General features: G+C 41.9%; 1 protein-coding gene across 3 annotated transcripts; it reads left to right on the top strand.

The window, feature by feature from the left end:
* The first annotated feature begins 3459 nt into the window (after nt 1–3459).
* Nucleotides 3460–20914, top strand: tcf20 (transcription factor 20). Of its 3 annotated transcripts, XR_007928697.1 has the most exons (7): nt 3460–3875; nt 8999–16888; nt 17016–17109; nt 17239–17288; nt 19641–19734; nt 19816–20447; nt 20589–20914. XR_007928697.1 is itself a non-coding variant. In XM_051885692.1 (6 exons), exons 2-5 carry the CDS (start codon nt 9935–9937, stop codon nt 19695–19697), a joined length of 7155 nt encoding a protein of 2384 aa, XP_051741652.1. In that variant the 5' UTR covers nt 3460–3875; nt 8999–9934; the 3' UTR covers nt 19698–19734; nt 19819–20914. The 3 variants fall into 3 exon arrangements, 2 of the variants coding, with proteins under 2 accessions (XP_051741652.1, XP_051741651.1); XM_051885692.1 differs by having other exon boundaries at nt 19819–20914; XM_051885691.1 differs by having other exon boundaries at nt 19816–20914.
* The last annotated feature ends 193 nt before the right edge of the window (nt 20915–21107 follow it).

Below are 21107 nucleotides of genomic sequence, written 5' to 3'. Positions count from 1 at the left end.
CGGAAGCACATTCGAGTTTAAAATAGCCGCGCCGCCCTAACGTTAAAAATAAGGTGGAAAGATAAAAGTTTCAAAAGCACCGCTGTATTTTATGGCAGTGATTTAACGCCATTATCTGTGGGCAAAAAAGGCCATATTGTCAATAGTGTAGCGATGTATGAAGCACACCCCACACGGTTTAAAAACAAACAGCTTTCTGTTGGTTAGTGCGGCGAACTTTAACCTGAAGTCTGTATGGCGAAACTCCAACGACTGCATTTCACCCGCGAACATTCGCCGAACAATGGTAAATGTGACTCACCTTCAGGGTTTTCGCACTTGAACAGGTTAACTGGGTCATTCGTGTAAACAGAATCCTTCACGTCTCACGCATTAATCCTGTATTCATAAAATGACGTTTCATACTGTACATCTCTAAACTCTGGGTTAATTATTTGCATATTTGCGTTACAGCGTCACTGATTGGACGAGCGCAGTACGTGATATGTTTACATAAAAGGTCTACCTTATCCTCATTGGACTATCGAGGTTTGTTTTCTGAATGGACTTTTCGGACTATAAAGGTAAGAATAAAATCTTATTTACTTCAACTGATGCGTTTCTGTCAACATTTGACATTTTCCCCTCAAACTGTTTACATGACGCGTGTTTCCGCCACTGTACAAAGCAAGTGAATATGAGGCACGTGATTGGCTGTCGGTTGCTAAGCATCTAGTCAGCATCGATAGAGCTAAAGCAGCTCTAATCTGCACCGGAGAAGGGGTTCATAACCCCGGTTAAAAGCGCTGTAAAGTCTAGCTCTAACTCATTTTTCTAGCCTGAGTTAAAAGCGGGCTTTAGAACGAGGATAACCTGGGGTTAAGCACAAAAAAAGCCCATTTGTTGGTTTATGTAATGTTTTCCACAGTATAGACCCTACCTTTATACTGACATTAATGCAGGTTTGTGAGTTCCAGCACATTTGCACACTCTCTGCTGGCACAAACGTTACATAATACATATGATTTAGTTCACAGTGTATTTTGAGCCGAGTGTCCACTCGACGAGTGAAGTAATTCATCTCCAGATGTAAATGAGTGAATGAGGATGCTGAAGTGAGCGGTTGCCATGGCAACACTCGGTCGCATCCCGGCTCTTTGTGTTTCAGAGGGCAGATCACTTAAGACTCCAGATGTGAACCTCCGAAACGCGCGAGATGCCAATACTAGTGCCCTCCAGGCCTGGTTGCTAGGCGACGAGAGCGCGCGATACATGAGTAAATAACTATACGACACTGACCTCTGCAGGACGAGCAGAGAACTGCAGGACACACACTTACACTTACAGTACAGCAGCATTTCACACATTATTAACTGTGTGCGTGTGTGTGTGTGTGTGTGTGTGTGTGTCACATGGTCACAGTTGCTGACTGTCATTCTCTCAGCTGTCTCTGTTATACGGTTTCTATGAGAAGATCCACTTAATGATCCTGATGAATTTCTCATATAAATTAAGGACTAAAAGTGACTACATAAATGTTAAAGATGCATATTTCCTGTGTTTTATAATATAAAGTTCATAATATAGACCCAGTATGCAACAATAAAAGCCTCTGTGAGCGATGAAGCCTATAGTTTTATGTTGTATCAGGTTATAGTCCTCAACATGTAGGTAATACACACCTATGTCATCTCACTGATTTATAAGTTTATATGAACAATTTCAGTCTTCTTTCCGTTCCTGTCAGTGTTGAGACTGCATTAGTTACTGACTTACTGTCAGCTGCTGACTCTGGACTTTTAATGATGTTTTATTAACAAAGTTCGGGAAGAGATAAGCCTACATCCTCACCTATGTTTCTCGACAGTTTTCTGCATCCCTCCACCACCCCGTGTCCTCACCACGGCACATACACGTGTTTTATCTGATTATTTGTAAGTGTGAACTTGTGAATCTATACTTATTCTGCGCGACGTGATACTATTGCGCGCAGCATTCTGTTAGAAAGATTAGAGTCTATCGATGTTATCTCAAGGTGTTCCCCAGGGCTCAGTCTTGGGCCCGCTATTATTTATTATTTATCTTCTATCTCTTGGTAATATTTTTTTGGAGATTTGTGATTTAAATTTGACACTTAACTTTACCTGTCCTCCAAGCCAACTTCTACTTTTCCTCCTTATCCTCTCAGATTGCTGGGTTTACATCCAAACTTCTCAAACTTATCAGCAGTAAAACAGAAATTCTTCTTGTAGGTTCAAAAACCAAAATCTGGTTAAATCTAATTGTTCCTCTGCGTTTTCGACACTAATCAGCTTGCAAGATTTTTACAAGACAGATACTAACTTATTCCTACTAAATGGAAGAACATCTAAACAGTGAATCTTGCGAGCTGTTTAATTAGGAAAAACATGCATGAAAACGATCAGTATTTTAACTTCTCATTCAAATAAATCAGCACAGTGTTTGTGGTGGCGCTCCGCCCTCGTGTGGCGAACGGAGGAACTACAACAGGTCAGGAATCCTCCTCACTTCCGTCTGATCTCTGAACAGTCTCAAATCATGGCAGTCTTTACAGAATCTGTCTTTCTTTATAGTATGACCATTTCTGTAGCTCAAGATCTATTCCCAGGTAATGTTTGATAGAGCTGATATAACATGAATGTGATGATAAAAATAACACAAGCAAAAAGTTGCTTTATAGGTACATAGCATTTTAGAAATATGTTTTACAGTTACACTATGAAGCAAATATAACCCACCAAAACAATATAAATAATCTGTATTTGTCTACATGGAGAGATGAAACAAAGCCTTGGTGTTTGTAATGCAGGCTTAATTTTCACTGAACATGTACTAAAGCAAACAAACAGGTCTTGTTTCATATTTATTCATGTCTGCTGCACGGATGTCTGTGTGAATGTGTGGCCTATAAATGATCCACACTAGGCCGCTGTGATTCAGTTGCTATGGTAACCGTGATGGAAATAGCCGCGCGTCTCCATAGGAGCGGCAGCGCGGGTTATTGTTGAGTCCATGGCAGGAGCGCGCATTATAAATCCAACTGTTACTTTGATCGAATGATCGACACGAGAACGCGCTATTCAGTCGCTCCGTTCATTCAACCAATCAGAGCGAGACATTTGTTCTTGTTCGAGAAGCCGTTTCACAGCGCAACTTCCGTTTATATTTAGCTCGTATTTGTAAAGATTTTTGCACACTAGTGTAAGTACACTACAAGCACGAGAACAATTCTATTTTGACAGACATTAGTACAAATCCAGCTATTATAATCCCTAAAATCAAACACACGTGACCAAATGATGCTAGCGATCAGATTTATCAAAACGATTTCACCATCATGACTAAAAAAAAAAAAAAAAACCTCTTAAAAATAAAGCTTCCAAAAGGGGTGTTTCTCATGGAAGAACCATTTTGGGCTCCACAAAGAACAGTGAACAGTTCTTACCATGTTTTCGTAGTGTAAAGAACATTTTAATAATCTAAACAACCCCTTTCCACTATTGTGCAAAGGTTCTTCCTGGAACCAATCAAGAACCTTTATTTTAGGAGTGTGATGATGTGATTTCTCTGATGGTCTGATGTAGTGTGCTGCTGTTGCGTTGTCGCGTCAGACGCGTGTGCGTGATGGATGCGGTGCGCGCGTGAGGGGGGCGGGAGCGCGTGGACCGCTCGAGCTCCTCTCGTTCGTTTCCTGACGTGAGAAAGACAAAAGGGGAAAAAAAACGGCAGAAGAGAAACGAATTCGTGCTGGTGGGAATATCGAGGCCCGTTCGGTTCCGTGAGGCGGTTGTGCGCGGCGTGGGAGCCGCGGGTCGGTGCAGGCGGAGCAGCGGAGCGCGGGACTCGAGCCCGGGGAGATCAGACAGGCCTGTCCGGTAAAAAAACATCACATTATCAGACATTCGTGTTGGTTTTAATGTGGCGTTGTTGTGCCTTTGCAGCATCAGTCTGGCTGTTCATCATGTTCGCCATTTCGCCTCACAATCGCGTTTAATTTCAGTGAATGTGAGTGTCGACGTGTGTCGCGTTCGCTCTTCTGACGCGTTTATAAATCGGCGGATTGTACGTGTTTATCCAGTATTTCTGCGCGAATCTGAGCCATGCTAAAGAGCTAATGCTAATGTGCTCTGAGAAACGAGTGGAATAGAATGGAGGCAGTGTGATTTCTAGATTGTTCCGTCAATATCATGTCGGAGCTCCATCATTAATTCCAGATTTTGATTTCATTTAATGAACACACACTGTAAACTCCTTCTGAACGTCATCACCATCATCATAATCGTCGTTGTTGTTGTTATTGTTGTTGTTGTTGCTATTATTTCATCCTGAGGTAATGACAGATGTCAAATTAAACTAGTGCTTAGACATTCCTGAAACTGTGAATAGCATCATATACACACACACACACGGTCAGTTTCAAATGTACACCACAGGTAGACACATTTGCATATCTCAAACCCACATTTCTGCATAATCAAGTCACCTTTATTTGTATAGTGCTTTATACAGTACAGATTGTGTCAAAGCAATCAAACCCTAAACACACACACACTATTTGCACGACTGCAGATCATCTCAAGCGTTTGGTTTGGTTAACGGATCACCTACAGGACTAGTTTCACTGTAGGAAGACTCATAAACTCATTGTGTGAGAGACAATAGACATGTGTCCACATGACTAATGATCCCATTAAAGTGCCTGGGACCCTCATTAAAGACTGCTAATTAAACACACATACCATAGATGGATTACGTCTGTCTGCGCTCGCGACACTTCCTGTCTATAAGACCGTATAGATGCTTGACAGTGGAATATGGTAACTTTGTGAAAACTTTGTTTTTATAGCTTTATCCATCCAAAAGTGACCATCATCCTCTCACTGTTTTTAATCAGAATATTTATGCTGCTTTCTTCCATACAGTGAGTACGTTCCTCGGTAAAATCGAGCGGTTTGTGCGATTATAAATGACACGTGTGTAATCGAATCGCTGAGTATTTTGCTTTAAGGCCCGTTCACATCAAGAACGATATCTATAACGATAACCATAAAGTTTTAATAATTTGCTCTAAGAGAATAGTAGAGTCCACAGCACAACTATAATGATAACGACACAGAGGAATGATATAATTGGAATCATTTTCAGAACGGATGAATGATAAAAACATTGACAGCCAATCAGAATCCATCCTGCTTTAAAGAGATTGCGTATTTAAAGCGGCAGACGAACCAACTAAGAATAAACAACGATATTGATATAGTGCATTGGTGTGGACGCTAATATAGTTATTGTTAAAATTATCATTGAAGTTATAGTTATTGTTTCATATCAATGAAGACGCGCCATAACAGTCTGTCCGTTCCACCCCCCCACCCCCCCCAATTCTGTATTTTTTTTTTTTTTTTTTTAATGTTTGTTTATCATCAAGTTGCAATCATCAAAATTTTGCGCATGTGCGCAATCAATTGAATTCATAAAACTAATAATTTATTACAATTTTAGCAGTAATATGAAGTCTTTTATTTTTACATCAGTTCCATTTTATTTCCCCCCAAATTCTGTATTGTCTGTTAAATTTTTTTCTGTATGTTATGTTTTATGATTTAATACAAATTAGGGATGTCAGTTTACACAAATTCCCATGATCGATTGTCATTTAAAGTAACGATCAATTAATCGTTAGCCTTAATACTGCAGTATGCGTCTACTGCAGTGGCATATATTCAGGGTGTGCAAATGCTGCTCAAAACGCCATGTTCCTCACCAAATCAGTGAGAAGGGTTTTTAGTCTAAATAAAGGGCTAGTAGGATGAGTTGATGTGATCATTTATGAAATTACTTATTTAATAATCAAATATAACGACTAATACAACGCCGCCTCAGATGTGTGCTTGTCAGAATGTGTACTGTTGTGAACGTGCTGAAAACGGCAACTAAACCCTATGAATTCACAGCGATTTATTAAAATAGTGTTCTCATTAATGTTTTGTAATATGACAGTCCCAATCATAGTTATTATTAGTCGTGTATTGCTGTTTGAGCTGTGCGAGCCGCTCGCTGACGCTCTGAATGAACACTGGTAAACTGGAGCACTTTGCTAGCACGTTATTTAAGTAAAAAAAATACATCCTCTATGAGATTAATCAGATATACAAAATATACATAATATTGCAGATTTTATCTGCACAAAATGATGCAAACGTACAAGTGAACATGAAGTTGCATGCTATATCACGTTGTGGACGCGCTCTTCCTGGAGCAACATGATGAAACAACTAAACCCAAATAATTCACAATGTATTATTGCAATATTCTCTTTATAATGTTATGTAATATGACAGCCCAATCATAGTCATTATTAGTTGTGCATTGCTGTTTGAGCTGAAGATGATCACGCTTTACTAGAGCATTAATTCTTAACCAAAGGCGTCCTATATGAGATAAATCAGGTCTAGATAAGGCTACACAAAATAAACACAATATTACAATTTACATTTGCACAAAACAAAAGGCTGCGCGCTCGCTTCATTTATCCTCGTGTCTGCTTTACGCGTTTGGCGGTTGAGCAGCACGCATGACCCTGCTTAATCGACGATTGATAATTATTATGTATTATCGACAATTAATCGCTCGTCGATTAATCGTTAACATCCATAATACAAATGTATCATAATTTTTAAAAATAATTCTTATTCGTATGTATTAATAATTACTTTGAGAACATAGAACAATAAAAAAACCACACTTTTATTTTGGTGGTTTGTAGTCAAGACCTTTGATATTCTGTGTGTATTTGACGATTGTTTTTAGCTAAATTTGCCCAAAATCCATTTTTATGTCTCGAATTTCATTTTTATGACTAAAACCAAAATTTAAGCTGTTATTCACAGTAAATCTTCCCACTCCTTCACTCCTGAAGTGTACCGGCCTTCAGTATAAACTCTTTACGGCCTGTTAGACCTCTTCCAATGTATGCTCAATCTATAACATATTTTATATATAGCAGATTCTTCAAGGCGATGTTCTTCTTCTTGAACGTTCCTGTGGCATTGGTGTAGTTCATCATGCTCGAACTGAACCTGAAGCAGAGTTTGGTTGGGGTCAGTGAAGAGCACATGCACAGGATTAGTCCAGTCTCAGTTTTGTGTTGGATTTGTATTAAGATCCTGAATGAAAGCACGCAGTCTGAATACAGACACCATTATGAGAAATATCACTTGAAATGTTCGTCCTGAAGTTCCCAGTTGAGCAGCAGTGTGACTCTGTGTTGTTCATTCACTGAAATAATCCAGATTACAGATGTGAAGGGTTTGTGAATCTGTATTCAGGCACAGGTAGCGTCTGCATGTATAATCATCACACGGCTTTAAATGAACTACCATGCCATTCGCCACTGAAACCTTATTAAAGCTATTTTTAAACCACGTATTTTCACATCATTTCCTAGACTGCCGGTTGCCATTCATTGTGCTCATTCCCCAGGATTCTCAAGCCACAATACACCATTTTAAAACCTTTTGCAAAATGCTGAGTATTGCAATAACATAAATTGTAATTTATTAACTGCAACTTTGCCCGCATATATTTTAATCTAAGAAAAGTTTAGTCTGTTCTTCATATCTCTTTCATCCATTCCTAGTTCAATTTTTTTTTAATAGAAATTACAGTTGTTAAATAAAAAAGTTTGCACACTCAATTCAATTTGTTTTTACAATACATATTATTTAACGCAAGTTTAATGTAGGCTGTGTAGAAATTAGGGCTGGGACAATTAATTGTTGCAATGAATGGAGAAATGATTCTGGATTGATTTTGAGATTTTCTGAATGCATTGTGATTCTCTCTCAAATCGATTCTGAGCTTAGTTTTTAACAGCAGATTGCCCTGTGTGCTTTTGAAATAGCCTATAAAATAATGCCTTCTATAAAATAATCATTCATAAAGTTCTAAAAGGTTGAAGCGAATTACAAGAGTGTTCGCATTCTGAGGTGCAAGTACATTCTCAGACTCAGCCGAACGCATGAGCGCTCTTCTTCGTGAGCATTTGAGCGTGAGGTTAAAAACTAGCCTAGACCGCCATCTGCTATTAGAAACTAAGCTCAGAATCGATTCGTGATGAATCGTGATGTATTCTGAAAATCTCAGAATCATTTCTCAATTTATTGCAATGATTTATTGTCCCAGCCCTAGTAGAAATGGCATTATACAGATCACTTCTTTGATTCTAATCGTGAGCCAGAGTTGCTGTGCAGACGCGGTGTGACGGCAATTTTGTGTCGATTTAACATGTTTATTGAGCCTAAGCTGAGCAGAGCAATGTTCATATGCGAGAACATGCTTTATTTACACACTGATCACTGCGCGCGTCCGAGAGACAGAAAGAGATGCAGTAGTAATATCTGAAATCATTCGATGACGATGAAGAGATGAATTACGTGAGATCGTCTAACAGCCATCAGTGAAGTTCTCCATGATCTCTGTGTGCTTCATATGCTGTTGGACCTCGTAAAGCTGCCCAGTTGTAAAGCCTCAGGCCAGAAACATACTTTATACTAGTATGCAAGCGAGAACAAAATGATTGGCATTGCAAGTGTGCAGTCCTGCTGAACATATATAATGTATGTTATTGAGATGATAATGTACTCAAGAGGGTGATTGTTTATTTCAGATGCCTGTGCCATTAAATCAGATTAAGATAGTTGCTGTAAACATGTCAACTTTAACTGGCTGCGCTATAGCGCCCTTTGCGGTGTAAAAAAATACTAATATTTTAAACTTTCTAAATTATAAACCATCGTGTACAGCCAGCTGTCACGCTCAACATCGCAGAAAATATGTTTTAGAGTTTCATGGCAATTTAAATGTTTGGTTGTACTTGTAGATTGACTACAGACAAATTGACTCTAGACAAAGTGCACTTGGGTTGTTGTTTGGTTGTTAAAAAAATATGAACGTAGCACTAAAGCAGAATGTTGCTGTGTTTTCCCTGTGTTTTCAGACCGTCTCAAGCCTCCTGTTTCAAGAGAGAGAGAAAGACACTATCATATTGAAAGGATCGGATGAAACAAGCAACTGGATGGTGTGTCACTGACCATGGAAAACCTGAAGCTAGGACCAGCTAGACTGAAAAACACCGTACTGTAACGGACAAGGATTGGACGAGCAAAGAAACAAAACAACAATCCTGCTGGAGTGGAACTAACATGGGAAAAGACAAATGTTTGAATGCAGCTGGAAAATATTTGTTGGCAAAGACCTTAATGAAACATTACTTGAGAGAGTGCCGAAAATCCCTGTTACACAGGAAATATGAAAAGAAATCATGATCTTAAAGTATTGATCTTTCTCAAGCTATTGTCAGTGTCAGTGAATACATGTGCCAACTGGAGAAATATTTCATTGTTTTGTTGCAGACCAGTCAATGAACTATTATAATCCAACTGCATGGCTGCTACCCACATCCATTCGCACAGTTACCAAATGGCAAAGAGACCTTTCACACTACGGTATCAAGATATTGACATTCTCGTAATGAAACGTAACTGAGTTGTAATTTTGGTGGAGTATTTTTACCTCTTGGCTAATAGACATTTTGCGACAATACTAAACTTTCATTCATTATCTTTTTCCAGAGCTCTTTGGATCTAGTGCCAAACCACAGTGGCAGTTGTGACACCATTTTTGTGAATGAATTGCAGCTGCTGCATTTCCCATCTTTACATTGTTTACTGTTTACTTTTTAACTAGCAGCAAATTCAGTTCAAAGCTCAGTTTTGATTAGCAGACATTTGCTGGGGCGTCCTACATTGCTGCTACATATGTGTCTTGGTTTCTTTAATGTGAAGCTAATACTAAACATTCCAGTTTGCCATTTGGATCCTTTTCATAAGAAAGATTGCTAATAACTGCTTTTGAGAAACTTTAAAACACAAAAATGCAGAATTTCCCCAACAGTCCAGTCCCTATTCATCCAGGGTTTAGCCGGGGAGGAAGTGTCGTCAGTTCCCCGTATCAACCCCAGCCTTCAGACCTTCAGATATCCCCCAGAACCTCCGAGGACTATGCGGCCATGCAGCAAGCTCAGCCTAACCTGCAGAGTCATGGGCAGCACCTGCACCTGCGAAGCCAACAGCATCTTCTACACGCTCCTCCTATACACAGCTATGGATCCAGAAGATCAACTGGAGAGTTGACGCAGGGAAACACTCACAGTGGAGGAGGAGGAGGGAACTCTTACCGTAAAGACAGTGTGGATTATTATTTTTCAGTGAGTGGGCGAGAAAGAAGCAGAAGAGGCGGAGCAGCGTATGGTGCGGGATTTAGGTACACAAACATGGATGGACATGCACCTCATCAGTACCAACACTTATCTGGTTCAGGGTCGTCCTCTGGAATGATTTCTCCATACTCTATGGATTATGGCTCCAGCAGTGGCTCTGCAGTTGGGGGTAGTAATAGCGGCAGCACTGGTTCGTTTTCTCCTTCCCAGCAATACAGTATGGCTCATAGTACTTCAGTACAATCAGGTGCTCAAATGCATCAACGCCAGCATGGTCAGAAATATTCCCCACATCAAGGATTACACCAAGGTCAGCATCACCGGACATACCCGCTTTCTGGAAGCAGAATACCCCCTCAGTTCGGACACTATGCCCCCATTAATGCAACCTCAGGCTCTACTGGAATGTATAACTCTCCACCGCAAAGATACGACGTGATCAGCAGCAGCAGTACGGATGCCAAAATGAATAACTCACCCACTCAGTCTAATCCAAATACTAATACAAGTTCATCTGCTTCAAACAGCTGTGAGAATATGGGACAAAGCTACTCATCGTCTGCTCATCCTCCATATTCGCCCCAATCTCAGTCCCTTCACAAGCATGCTCCCCATTCCCAGCGTACCTCTCAGCACAGCACTGGAGCAGGTTATGACCCTTCCCTCAAAATGCAGCACCAAGGACACCTGCACACCAAACTGCCCCATTCATCTGTCTCCTCTAGTCCTGCTCTGCCTTCACAACCCCCTCAAGACCTCACCAAATCTCCTATGCATTCCCAAAATCAACAGGCTCACATTCATCAAAACTTCAGCCCCATTTCTAATCCCTCCCCTGCTCCGTCTGCTGTACAGTCTCCAAGCTGCAGCTCCTCTTCGTCTCCACTAATGGGGAGTTCAGAGGGAAATAGTGCAGCTACTCATCTGCAGACGTCATCACACTCCTCTGTTTCAAACACTCGCAGCAGCCAAAGCCATGGACGTCTTCTGCAGGCCGTACCTCAGCTGAGCCCCACTCCCAATTCAAATAGCAGTATCAGTAGTTGCGGTAGTGGTGTAGGAACTAAAATGGCTGGTTTGAACCACAGTGCAGGAATTGGTCATGCTGCCATGAGTCAGAACCGAATGGGACTAGGTCTTCGGGGCGGTCCAGGGGAAGATGGCTCCCTGTACCCTCATGACAAACTCTTGCAGGACCCTGGTCTAAATAGTCTAAATGCTCTGACCTCTCAAGTGGAAAATCTACCTAATACAGTGCAGCACATGCTGCTAACAGACACCGTGCTGCCTCAGAGGAAGAGCAGAGACAGTGCACATCACCTTCAGATGCAGCAGGGATCGCAGTCTTTATCGAGCAACCAAAACAAATCTGGAAATTCCAGTGCCAGTGGTCAGACCTCAGCGAATGAAGACAGTTCTGAGATGCTGGAAACAAAAGGGCATCAACAATTAGAACGTAAGAGAATTAGGCAGGCAAGTGGAACAAGCAATGAATCTGAGCCACAGAGCTACCCATCATCACAGAGTCAGATGCCATCAGAACAGGCATTGAATCTCCAGGTCAACACTGGAGTCATTTTAACAGCTTCAAAACAATCGTCTACTAGAGAGTCTCAAACAAAGACACCAGAAACCCTGACTCCCTCCTCCTCTTCACCACCATCAGTTCATCCTTCTGCAGAACACAGCCCAAAACAACAAGTGTATCCCCCTGCTCCACCATCTCCCGTTCACTCAGCACATCCGAACTGTGTGGCAGAACGAGACCTTGGTAATAAAGATAATGGAATGAAGGGAAGACGGATCAAAATGATAAAAGATGAAGAAAGTGAAGTTGAAAGTGCAGGTCCTCCCTGTGATAAAGAAAATTCAGAGAGTAGACTGTCAGTCTCTCCATCACAGGATGAAGCAGAGACAGATGCACAACGATTTGAAAACCCGAGTAAAAATGTGAATGTTTCAGAGCAGCATAATGTTGGAGGTGTTGGGGTTATTGTCTCTGCTCGTTCTGAACTGAATATTGAATCAAGCAAGCACACAGGAGCCAAATCTCCACGATATGGTGTTTCTCATTACCCAAACAAACACAGCAATCCCGAGGAGCAACGTGACGTCAACGTCTTGAGAGAGACAAGAAATCACAATGGAGAGGGCGAGATGTGCATGGAAACATATGTGTCACAATATGATATTTCCCCTAAACAAGAATTTGGCCAAAACATCCCCTCTATTCAATCTCACCCAGTGTCATTTAAATACAGTAATCCTGAGGTACATTACAATTCCACGAAGAGCAAGGGAAAGTTAGGACTAGGAAGTGGTATGGGTGCAAATAGATCCCAGAATTATCAGCTGCAGGCCAGCTATGGGTCTATTGCCAGGAAGGAGATTGGTGTTTTTGCTTTGGACGGGGGGAGAGGTATCGTCTCAAGAAGTCAGGATAGCAGTTCTCAGTTTCAGCAATCATTTCCAAGTCTTTTGCAAGAAGTCCTCCAAGGTCATCACTTAGATCGACGCTATGGACGTCCCGACCAGACATCTAGTGCTCATCAACAACCTCAAGACACATCCCAGCACCGTTATCAAACTAGACTACCTTACAGTATGATTGAAAATTTGAGTTCTACTGCAATGAGCTCTCAAACAGTTATGGGTGGACTTAATGTCCAGTTCAATCCAATGGCCTCTGGAAAACCACCAAGTTCAAGCCAAAATAAGGGACCAGATAATGAGATTATTTTAGGCCCTCCTCATCCCTCTTGGGATTCTGAAGCACATAAGCCCAACATAACACATGGGATCTCCTTAGAAAAAGGCAAAACCACTCTGTCTCCAAGCCAGTCCACCAACATGCAGCAGTCTTTAGATCTCACAACAGGAGCCCCTCCAAAGCACATTAATTTGGCTGACTATTCTTTGCAGCACAGAAAATCCTCCAGATATGGTACCTCTCCTTCTGCTGTGGAACAACTTCTTTTACAGGAAGCTGAGCCATTGGCATGCAGTGTAGGTCCCATCAGTCACACTCAATCTCAGACATCCTCGGCCTCAGGAAGGCGCTCCGTAATCTGTGACGTGTCCCCTTCTCGGCGAACAACACCAGAAAGAGAGAGAGGGCACTCCGGGACCTCTGGACCTTCAGTCATTCAGCAGCCGTTTTCTTCTTCTGGATCAAACGATCAAGAATGCTGCAAGGAAGAAATAAAAGCAAAGAAAGCACAAAACAAGGAGGACTCATCAAAGATTGAAACTGCAGGTCAGAACACAGATGGTTACTGCAGCACGCCACCCAGTAAGGAATCTAGTAAGCCCCTTCATGCCCCTGTAGATGTTGATTCTGACTTAGAAAAGACCAGCAGAGCCAAAGGCAACAATGAAGCCACCAGCAACATGCCATATCTTTCGCAAATGTCCTCGAATCCTTTGTCCTCACCACCGAGACACCAGTCATTTTCACAGGCAGTTGATGGTTTCAGAGCATATGGCTTCAGTGACACCATGGATGGACCAAAAATTATCTCCCATCCTACACCTCATCGACCATTCCACACAGTATCAGCATATTCTAAAACCACACCCTCTACTAACAAGTTACAAGTGTTTCCACAGAGTTTACCCCCTCAAGACAGACCCGACTGGACTCCTGACAGGCAAAGGCTAAGAGGTATGGACAGGAACATTCTTCAGAGACTCCCTGAACAGAAGTGTAAATCCCAAACTTCAAGTGATATTCTGCCTAGTCAGCATCATATATCTCGGCAGCACTCTTATCCCAGTTCACACTTTGACATGAAAATATGGGATGCTTATCCCGAAAGAGATGGAGCTGGGCAACCACCCACAGCAGTCCCTCGTGAGCATATTAATTCTCAACCAGTCACAAATGCTGGCCTTAAACTTGGAGAAGAGATTTTAGATAAGAGCGCAGAAGACACTGCCAAATCTTTCCACTCAGTGGCTCCAGCTGGTGCTATTAGCCCTGCTGGGCACACCGGTAAGGCTATCCAAGGGATTCAGCAGGGGCAGAGACCAACCAAAACTGGAGCATCGGCTGAAACCAACCCTTTAATTATGAGAAGGAGAGTTAGATCTTTTATTTCTCCTATTCCAGCTAAGAGGCAGCATCAGGATGTTCCAGGTCAGCGGCCAGGATCAGCTTATCACTCCCCACTCTCTCAGTCACACTCTGATTCTAGACTTGCAACCATCAATTGTTCTAGCAGTACTGATGCTCAGCCAAAATTGCCATCTCCTAAGACACAGCATTCTATATCCAGTGCAAACTCACCTCCTCAGTCCAAAGCAAAGTTTCTTCCCCCAAGAAAGGGTCGTGGTCTAAAACTTGAGGCGATTGTGCAGAAAATTACTCCCAGTGTGAAAAAAAATGACTTCAACAATAGTCACGTGGAATCTGACTTCTTGGAAGTACCTCATTACACCTCTGACATACCAGACCCTGAGGGTGGCACGTCGTTTGCTAGTGTTCCTCAAGGAGAAGAGGCCTGTTTATCTTACCTAGATGATTCTCATACTTTAGAAGATCTTATGCCATACAGAGCAGTTGAAGATGCGTTCTCTTGTGATTCTCAGTCTCTCAAACCAGGTGCAACAGCTTCTAGCAGTAATACCCTCAGAAGTTTGCCAAAAGATTTTGACTTTGGATTAGGTGCTGCTGGATCTTCAGGGTCCTTGGTGGGTGAAAATGATAAGGATGATTTTACTTTGTTAGGACCCCTTCCACCAGCTCCTCCATTACCTTGTCCTGTACAGGGATCCCCTCCTCCATCTTCATCTGCATTGTCTGACATACAGCAGTTCACAAACACTTATCAACAGCTGGAAACCCGGCGAAGTGAGCAGTCAGCTGCTAACCTGCTAAGGCAGAAACTGCAAGAGACTGGCATGGGCTTTGATGATTACCCAGGTGGGGATTACTATGGGACCACCACTGGCCATAGTCAGAGCCCCGGGCACCACCTTCTGTCCAGAGCTCCTCAGCACCAGATGACTTCTCTCAGGTTGACAAGTTCAGAGTCCAAACCATCAGAAAACATTGTGCCCAAAGGCTATTTCCCATCAGGGAAGAAGAAAGGTCGCCCAGTAGGCAGTGTGAATAAGCAGAAACGTGCCCAAGCACAAATTCAGAATGCAGCAACAAGTATACCTGCTGCTCCTCTTCCCTCACCCACAGCTGTACCTCAGTCTGTCCCAGTCCCAAACACTGCAGGTGAAGTGCCTGAAGTGTCAACACCACCTGACCAGAAACCCTGTCCATCTTTGGTCCCTCCTGCTCAAACCCAGGTGGTGAAGGTGGATGTAGAGAGTGAAGAGACCCAGCCAGAGTTAGATTTGAAGCCTGCTAAACATAAACAGAGAAAGGGGAAAGAGGGCAACGAGACTGCTGGCTCAAGTGGCAATCAGCGAAGGAGAAGGAGAGGAATGGCTTCCAAAGAGGAGCTGGACACTCAAACGAGCAGTAGAGGAAGCATGAGCCTGTGTGGCATATTTTCAGATGCCAGGAATAATGTTTTTGCTCCTTACATACATGTGGAGAAAAAGGTAGCAGAAATTGGGGCAGTCTGTACAATTATTAATGCAGAGGATGAAAAATCAAAAGGTGGAGGCAAAGCTGGTCACTCTGGGGTTGATGGCCCATTAAATACCCTGCTGTCATCACAGCTTGTGAGAAAAGAAAAGGAAAATGAAAGAACAAAAGAAAATTGGGTTTCAGAGCAAGTTGATTCTGCCTTGCAATCAGGGAAGACACTTCCTACATCTGGATATGTTCTGCCAGGGCCTGTGACATCAGAGACTGGACACACTGGCCGCCTCTTATGCTGTCTTTGCCAGAAATGGGCCAACTACAAACATCTCGGGGATCTCTATGGTCCTTTTTACCCAGCTGAATATGCAGCCAAGCTCCCTAAGAATCAACCTCAAGTCCGACAAACCTTGTCCCACCATGGGGCAGCTACCACAGGTTCCAGTATGACATCCATTCCGACAGACTCGACTCCCCAGGATACAATATTACAAGACTCGCAAAATGTCAAGTCATCTACTGATAGCGATTGCACAGTAAGTCAGGCAACAAACCCAATATCCCCAGCTACCACCATTGGCACTGTCTCTCCCAACATGGGTGAAGAAATGGCTTTCCACAATGCTAAGATCAGCAGCGTTACCTCAAAGGTAACTGTTCACACCTGGGATCCGGCTGCAGAACTGGTGAGTGGGCTGGGTACATCAAATGTACAAGAACTGGATAGTGAAATCATACTGAAGCAGTTGCATGTTGAAAATTCACAACAAAGGCCCCAACACAGAAAACTGACATCCCATCCACGCTTCAAAAGAAGACACAAGTCCAGTGAAGATTTACCTCGAACTGTCCCCATCAACAGCAAAGCCTCCTTGCCCTTCCAGCCTCCCCCACCCAGCCTGGACTCTCTGGGCCCCATGGCCCAACTGGCCCAACTCCCACTAGTGCCTCTGGACCCTGAGGAGCTGTGGGTGCATGAGGGCTGCATCGTTTGGACCAGTGGCGTATACCTGGTCAATGGGAGACTGTATGGCCTTCAGGAGGCACTAGATGGTGCTAGAGACACAGTGAGTAGAAAATTCTGCAGCTTGTTTTGCAAGGCTTGTTGTAATATGTCTTATTGCTGTAATATTCACTTATTATGGTAGTTCTTGCTGCTATAGTTCCTCTTTCCTTTTTATTAATTCCACTCAGAGCTGCTCTCATTGTGAGATGGTGGGCTCCACCCTTGGCTGTTACAGTAAAGGCTGCACCCTGAGGTACCACTACCTTTGTGCCATAGAAGCAGGTGAGATGTGACATCACTTTGGTCTGCGCTAGTTTTTATTAAAGCAAAATGCACATGAGTCTTTGTGATCAGATGAGTGACTTGCATTAAATGTTCAATCATTTCTTTTTTTACTCTCTTACTCTAAAGATTGCTCTCTAAATGAAGACAACTTTTCTCTGAGGTGTCCAAAGCACAAGGTAAGAGAACAAGACTTCACAATTAATATGGAAATGTGGTCACAATTTACTAATTAGTTCCCTCATTTAAGTTCAATCATGGCCACAAATTAAGAATTTGTTCCCTCGACTTATCAATTTTGGCTGATTTAGTAATTCGTTTTCTTGTTTTAGTAAATCATGGCCACAATTTACTCGTTTGTTCCCTAGTTTTATTTAAATCGTGGCCATTAATGAATAATTTGTTCCCTTTACTTATTAATATGTTCCCTTGTTTTGGTAAATTGTGGCCGCGATTTACTAATTCATTCCCTTGTTTTTGTTAAATCATGGCCATGAATTAATTAATTCCCATGACTTAATAATTCATTCCCTCGTTTTAGTTAAATCGTGGCCACGAATTAAGAATTCAGTCCCATGACTTAAATTGTTGCCTCATTTTAGTCAATTGTGGCCATGCTTTACTGATTATTAAGTCATGGCCACAAATTAAGATTTAAATTAAGAATTCCAGAAATGTTGGGACGTTTTTTTTTACATTTGAATAAAATGAAAACTAAAAGATTTTCAAATCACATGAGCCAATATTTTATTCACAATAGAACATAGATAACATAACAAATGTTTAAACAAGGAAATTTTAGACTTTTATCCACTAAATTAGCTTATTTCAAATTTGACCTGCTACAGGTCTCAAAAAAGTTGGCACGGGGGCAACAAATGGCTGAAAAAGCAAGACATTTTGAAAAGATTCAGCTGGGAGAACATCTAGCAACTAATTAAGTTAATTGATATCAGGTCTATAACATGATTAGCTATAAAAGGGATGTCTTAGAGAGGCAGAGTCTCTCAGGAGTAAAGATGGGCAGAGCTGTGAAAGAGTGCGTAAAAAGATTGTGGAATACTTTAAAAACAATGTTCCTCAACGTCAAATTGCAAAGGCTTTGAAAATCTCATCTACAGTGCAGAACATCATCAAAAGATTCAGAGAAACTGGAGAAATCTCTGTGCGTAAGGGACAAGGCCGAAGACCTTTATTGGATGCCCGTGGTCTTCGGGCCCTCAGACGACACTGCATCACTCATCGGCATGATTGTGTCAATGACATTACTAAATGGGCTGTCGGTAAACACAATCCGCCGTGCCATCTGCAGATGCCAACTAAAGCTCTATCATGCAAAAAGGAAGCCATATGTGAACATGGTCCAGAAGCGCCGTTGTGTCCTGTGGGCCAAGGCTCATTTAAAATGGACTGTTTCAAAGTGGAAAAGTGTTCTGTGGTCAGACGAGTCCAAATTTGATATTCTTGTTGGAAATCATGGGCGCCGTGTCCTCCGGGCTAAAGAGGAGGGAGACCTTCCAGCGTGTTATCAGCGTTCAGTTCAAAAGCCAGCATCTCTGATGGTATGGGGGTGCATAAGTGCATACGGTATGGGCAGCTTGCATGTTTTGGAAGGCACTATGAATGCTGAAGGGAACACATTCTGCAGCTATTACAACAGCATGGCTTCGTCGTAGAAGAGTCCGGGTGCTGAATTGGCCTGCCTGCAGTCCAGATCTTTCACCTATAGAGAACATTCGGTGCATCATTAAACAAAAAATCATCAAAGATGACCACAAACTCTTCAGCAACTGGAAACCTATATCAGGCAAGAATGGGACCAAATTCCAACACCAAAACTCCAGAAACTCATAACCTGGATGCCCAGACGTCTTCAAACTGTTTTAAAAAGAAGAGGAGATGCCCGTCCCAACTATTTTGAGAGCTGTAGCAGGCATCAAATTTGAAATGAGCTCATCTTGTGCATAAAATTGTAAAATTTCTCTGTTTAAACATTTGTTATCTATGTTCTATTGTGAATAAAATATTGGCTCATGTGATTTGAAAGTCTTTTTGTTTTTATTTTATTCAAATTTAAAAAACGTCCCAACATTTCCGGAATTCGGGTTGTAAATCCTGGCCATGAGAATTTGTTCCCTAGTTTTTAGTAAATCATGGCCACAATTTACTAATTTGTTATCTTGTTTTAGTTAAACCGTGGCCACGAATGAAGAATTTGTTCCCACGGCTTATTAATTTGTTCCCTTGTTTTAGTTAAATCTTTCCCATGAATGAATAATTTCTTCCCATGTCTTAATTTGTTACCTCATTTTAGTTAATTCGTAGCCACGAATTTGTTCCCCCATTTAATTATATCGTGGACACAATTTGTTCCCTTATTTTAGTCAATCGTGGCCACAATTTACAAATTGTTTGGATTTAACTAAAACAAGGGAATGAATTAATAATTCATGGTCATGATGTATATATTTTCTGAGTGCATCATTTTTTTCCAGTGTGTATTAGTGTACATATGCGTTCTGTCTCGACAGAGTAACAGAATTGCCAAGCCTGGAGCCGTGTATCTGGAGCAGTCAGAGAGAGGATGAACACACACACCACACGAGCCACGCACAGATCAGACACGTGAGTGGAAGTCTGCTAGATTCTGTCATCAAACCCTGTGCAGCCGTTGACCTGTACCTGTGCTGTGCTTGGCTTTCCCAGCAGACAGATTCGCGCCTGACTGTGTGAGCTTCAGCCCAAGTGGGAACGCCTTCATGCTTCCAGATGGGAGTTACCATGGTTACCGATGGATACATTTTGGAATGTAAAGTTCAAAGACTTTCTCTAAAGAACACTAATAACCGGGAAAACTGGCATGTCGCTGATAGAGGTTTTCCATTTATCACCTGTTCTGTGGTGGACAGAAGATGGACCTTCCTCTGAGATGAAGAAACGCTAACTGCCTTTCAAAACAACAATTCCGTTTGACGTTTGAGTCCGCTGTCGTCATCTTTTATCTTTGTTATAGTTCATTCTGCTACAAACGGAGCGGTGGAGCTCCGCCTTGGGAACAAGAGAATGGGACCATGTGGACAGGAAGAGAGAGAGAGAGAGAGAGAGGCAGTGTATTTACACCAGTTATATGTAGTATTTTATCATAACTCATATTATCATTATTTTAAACATCACTATTGTTTTAATCAGTATTTTAGACCGAATTCTGAGCGATTGATGGAATGTCCGTATCAGGAGGACCCGTTATGACATCATACTCAGTGACATCACGTGGAACGGAAGTCCAGTTGCCACAGAGACATTGTTGTCATGGAGATGCACATATATTGCCTTCGAAGGTGTGCCTGTGTGTGTGTGTGTGTGTGAGAGAGAGAGAGAGAGAGAGAGAGAGAGTTTTGCTGTGTGTGTGTGTGTGTGTGTTTGCTTGTTTGTGTCTGTTTTTGCTCCTTTGATAAGTGTTCTTATTTTCCACCTCCAAGGGTTTTGTGCTATAGATGAGAGAAAGGAGAAGCAAATGGACAACACTGCATTATTTTTCAAAGTTAAGAAAGCGTTCAGATGAAGTCTGGCATTAGGAGCTGCACTCGGACTCCTGAGTTTCCGTGGGATTTGAAGGGGTCGAGCTGACCATGACAAACATTCCGGGAAAAGCAGTGCAGAACTCCATCTCCAGAACAATCGCTGTCATTTTTTAAAAAATTCTTTTAAAAGTAAGAACACGAAGAAAAGAATCACCATATGAAAACATGTACTAGAAAACTGTCAATATGCTTCTGACTCATGAATACAGTTATACAATGGAGAACTGCTGTGTGTGTCTCTCTCTGTTCAGAGTAGTTTACTTCTCGTACATGCAAATGTTCTGTATGCATAGAATAATTACCTGGATAACCTGCTCAAACTATTCTGACACTGAAATGGAGCGCAACAGTTGGGATCTGGAAGTTGACATTGATTTTTAATGATATAAACCTTTAAAGACAGACTCACTGTTGCTA

The sequence above is a fragment of the Ctenopharyngodon idella genome, chromosome 3 (assembly GCF_019924925.1).
Source record: "Ctenopharyngodon idella isolate HZGC_01 chromosome 3, HZGC01, whole genome shotgun sequence".
NCBI classification, from domain to species: Eukaryota; Metazoa; Chordata; class Actinopteri; order Cypriniformes; family Xenocyprididae; genus Ctenopharyngodon; species Ctenopharyngodon idella.
The sequence above is the reverse complement of the archived record's forward strand: the minus strand, read 5'-3'. Positions and strand labels throughout refer to the sequence as shown.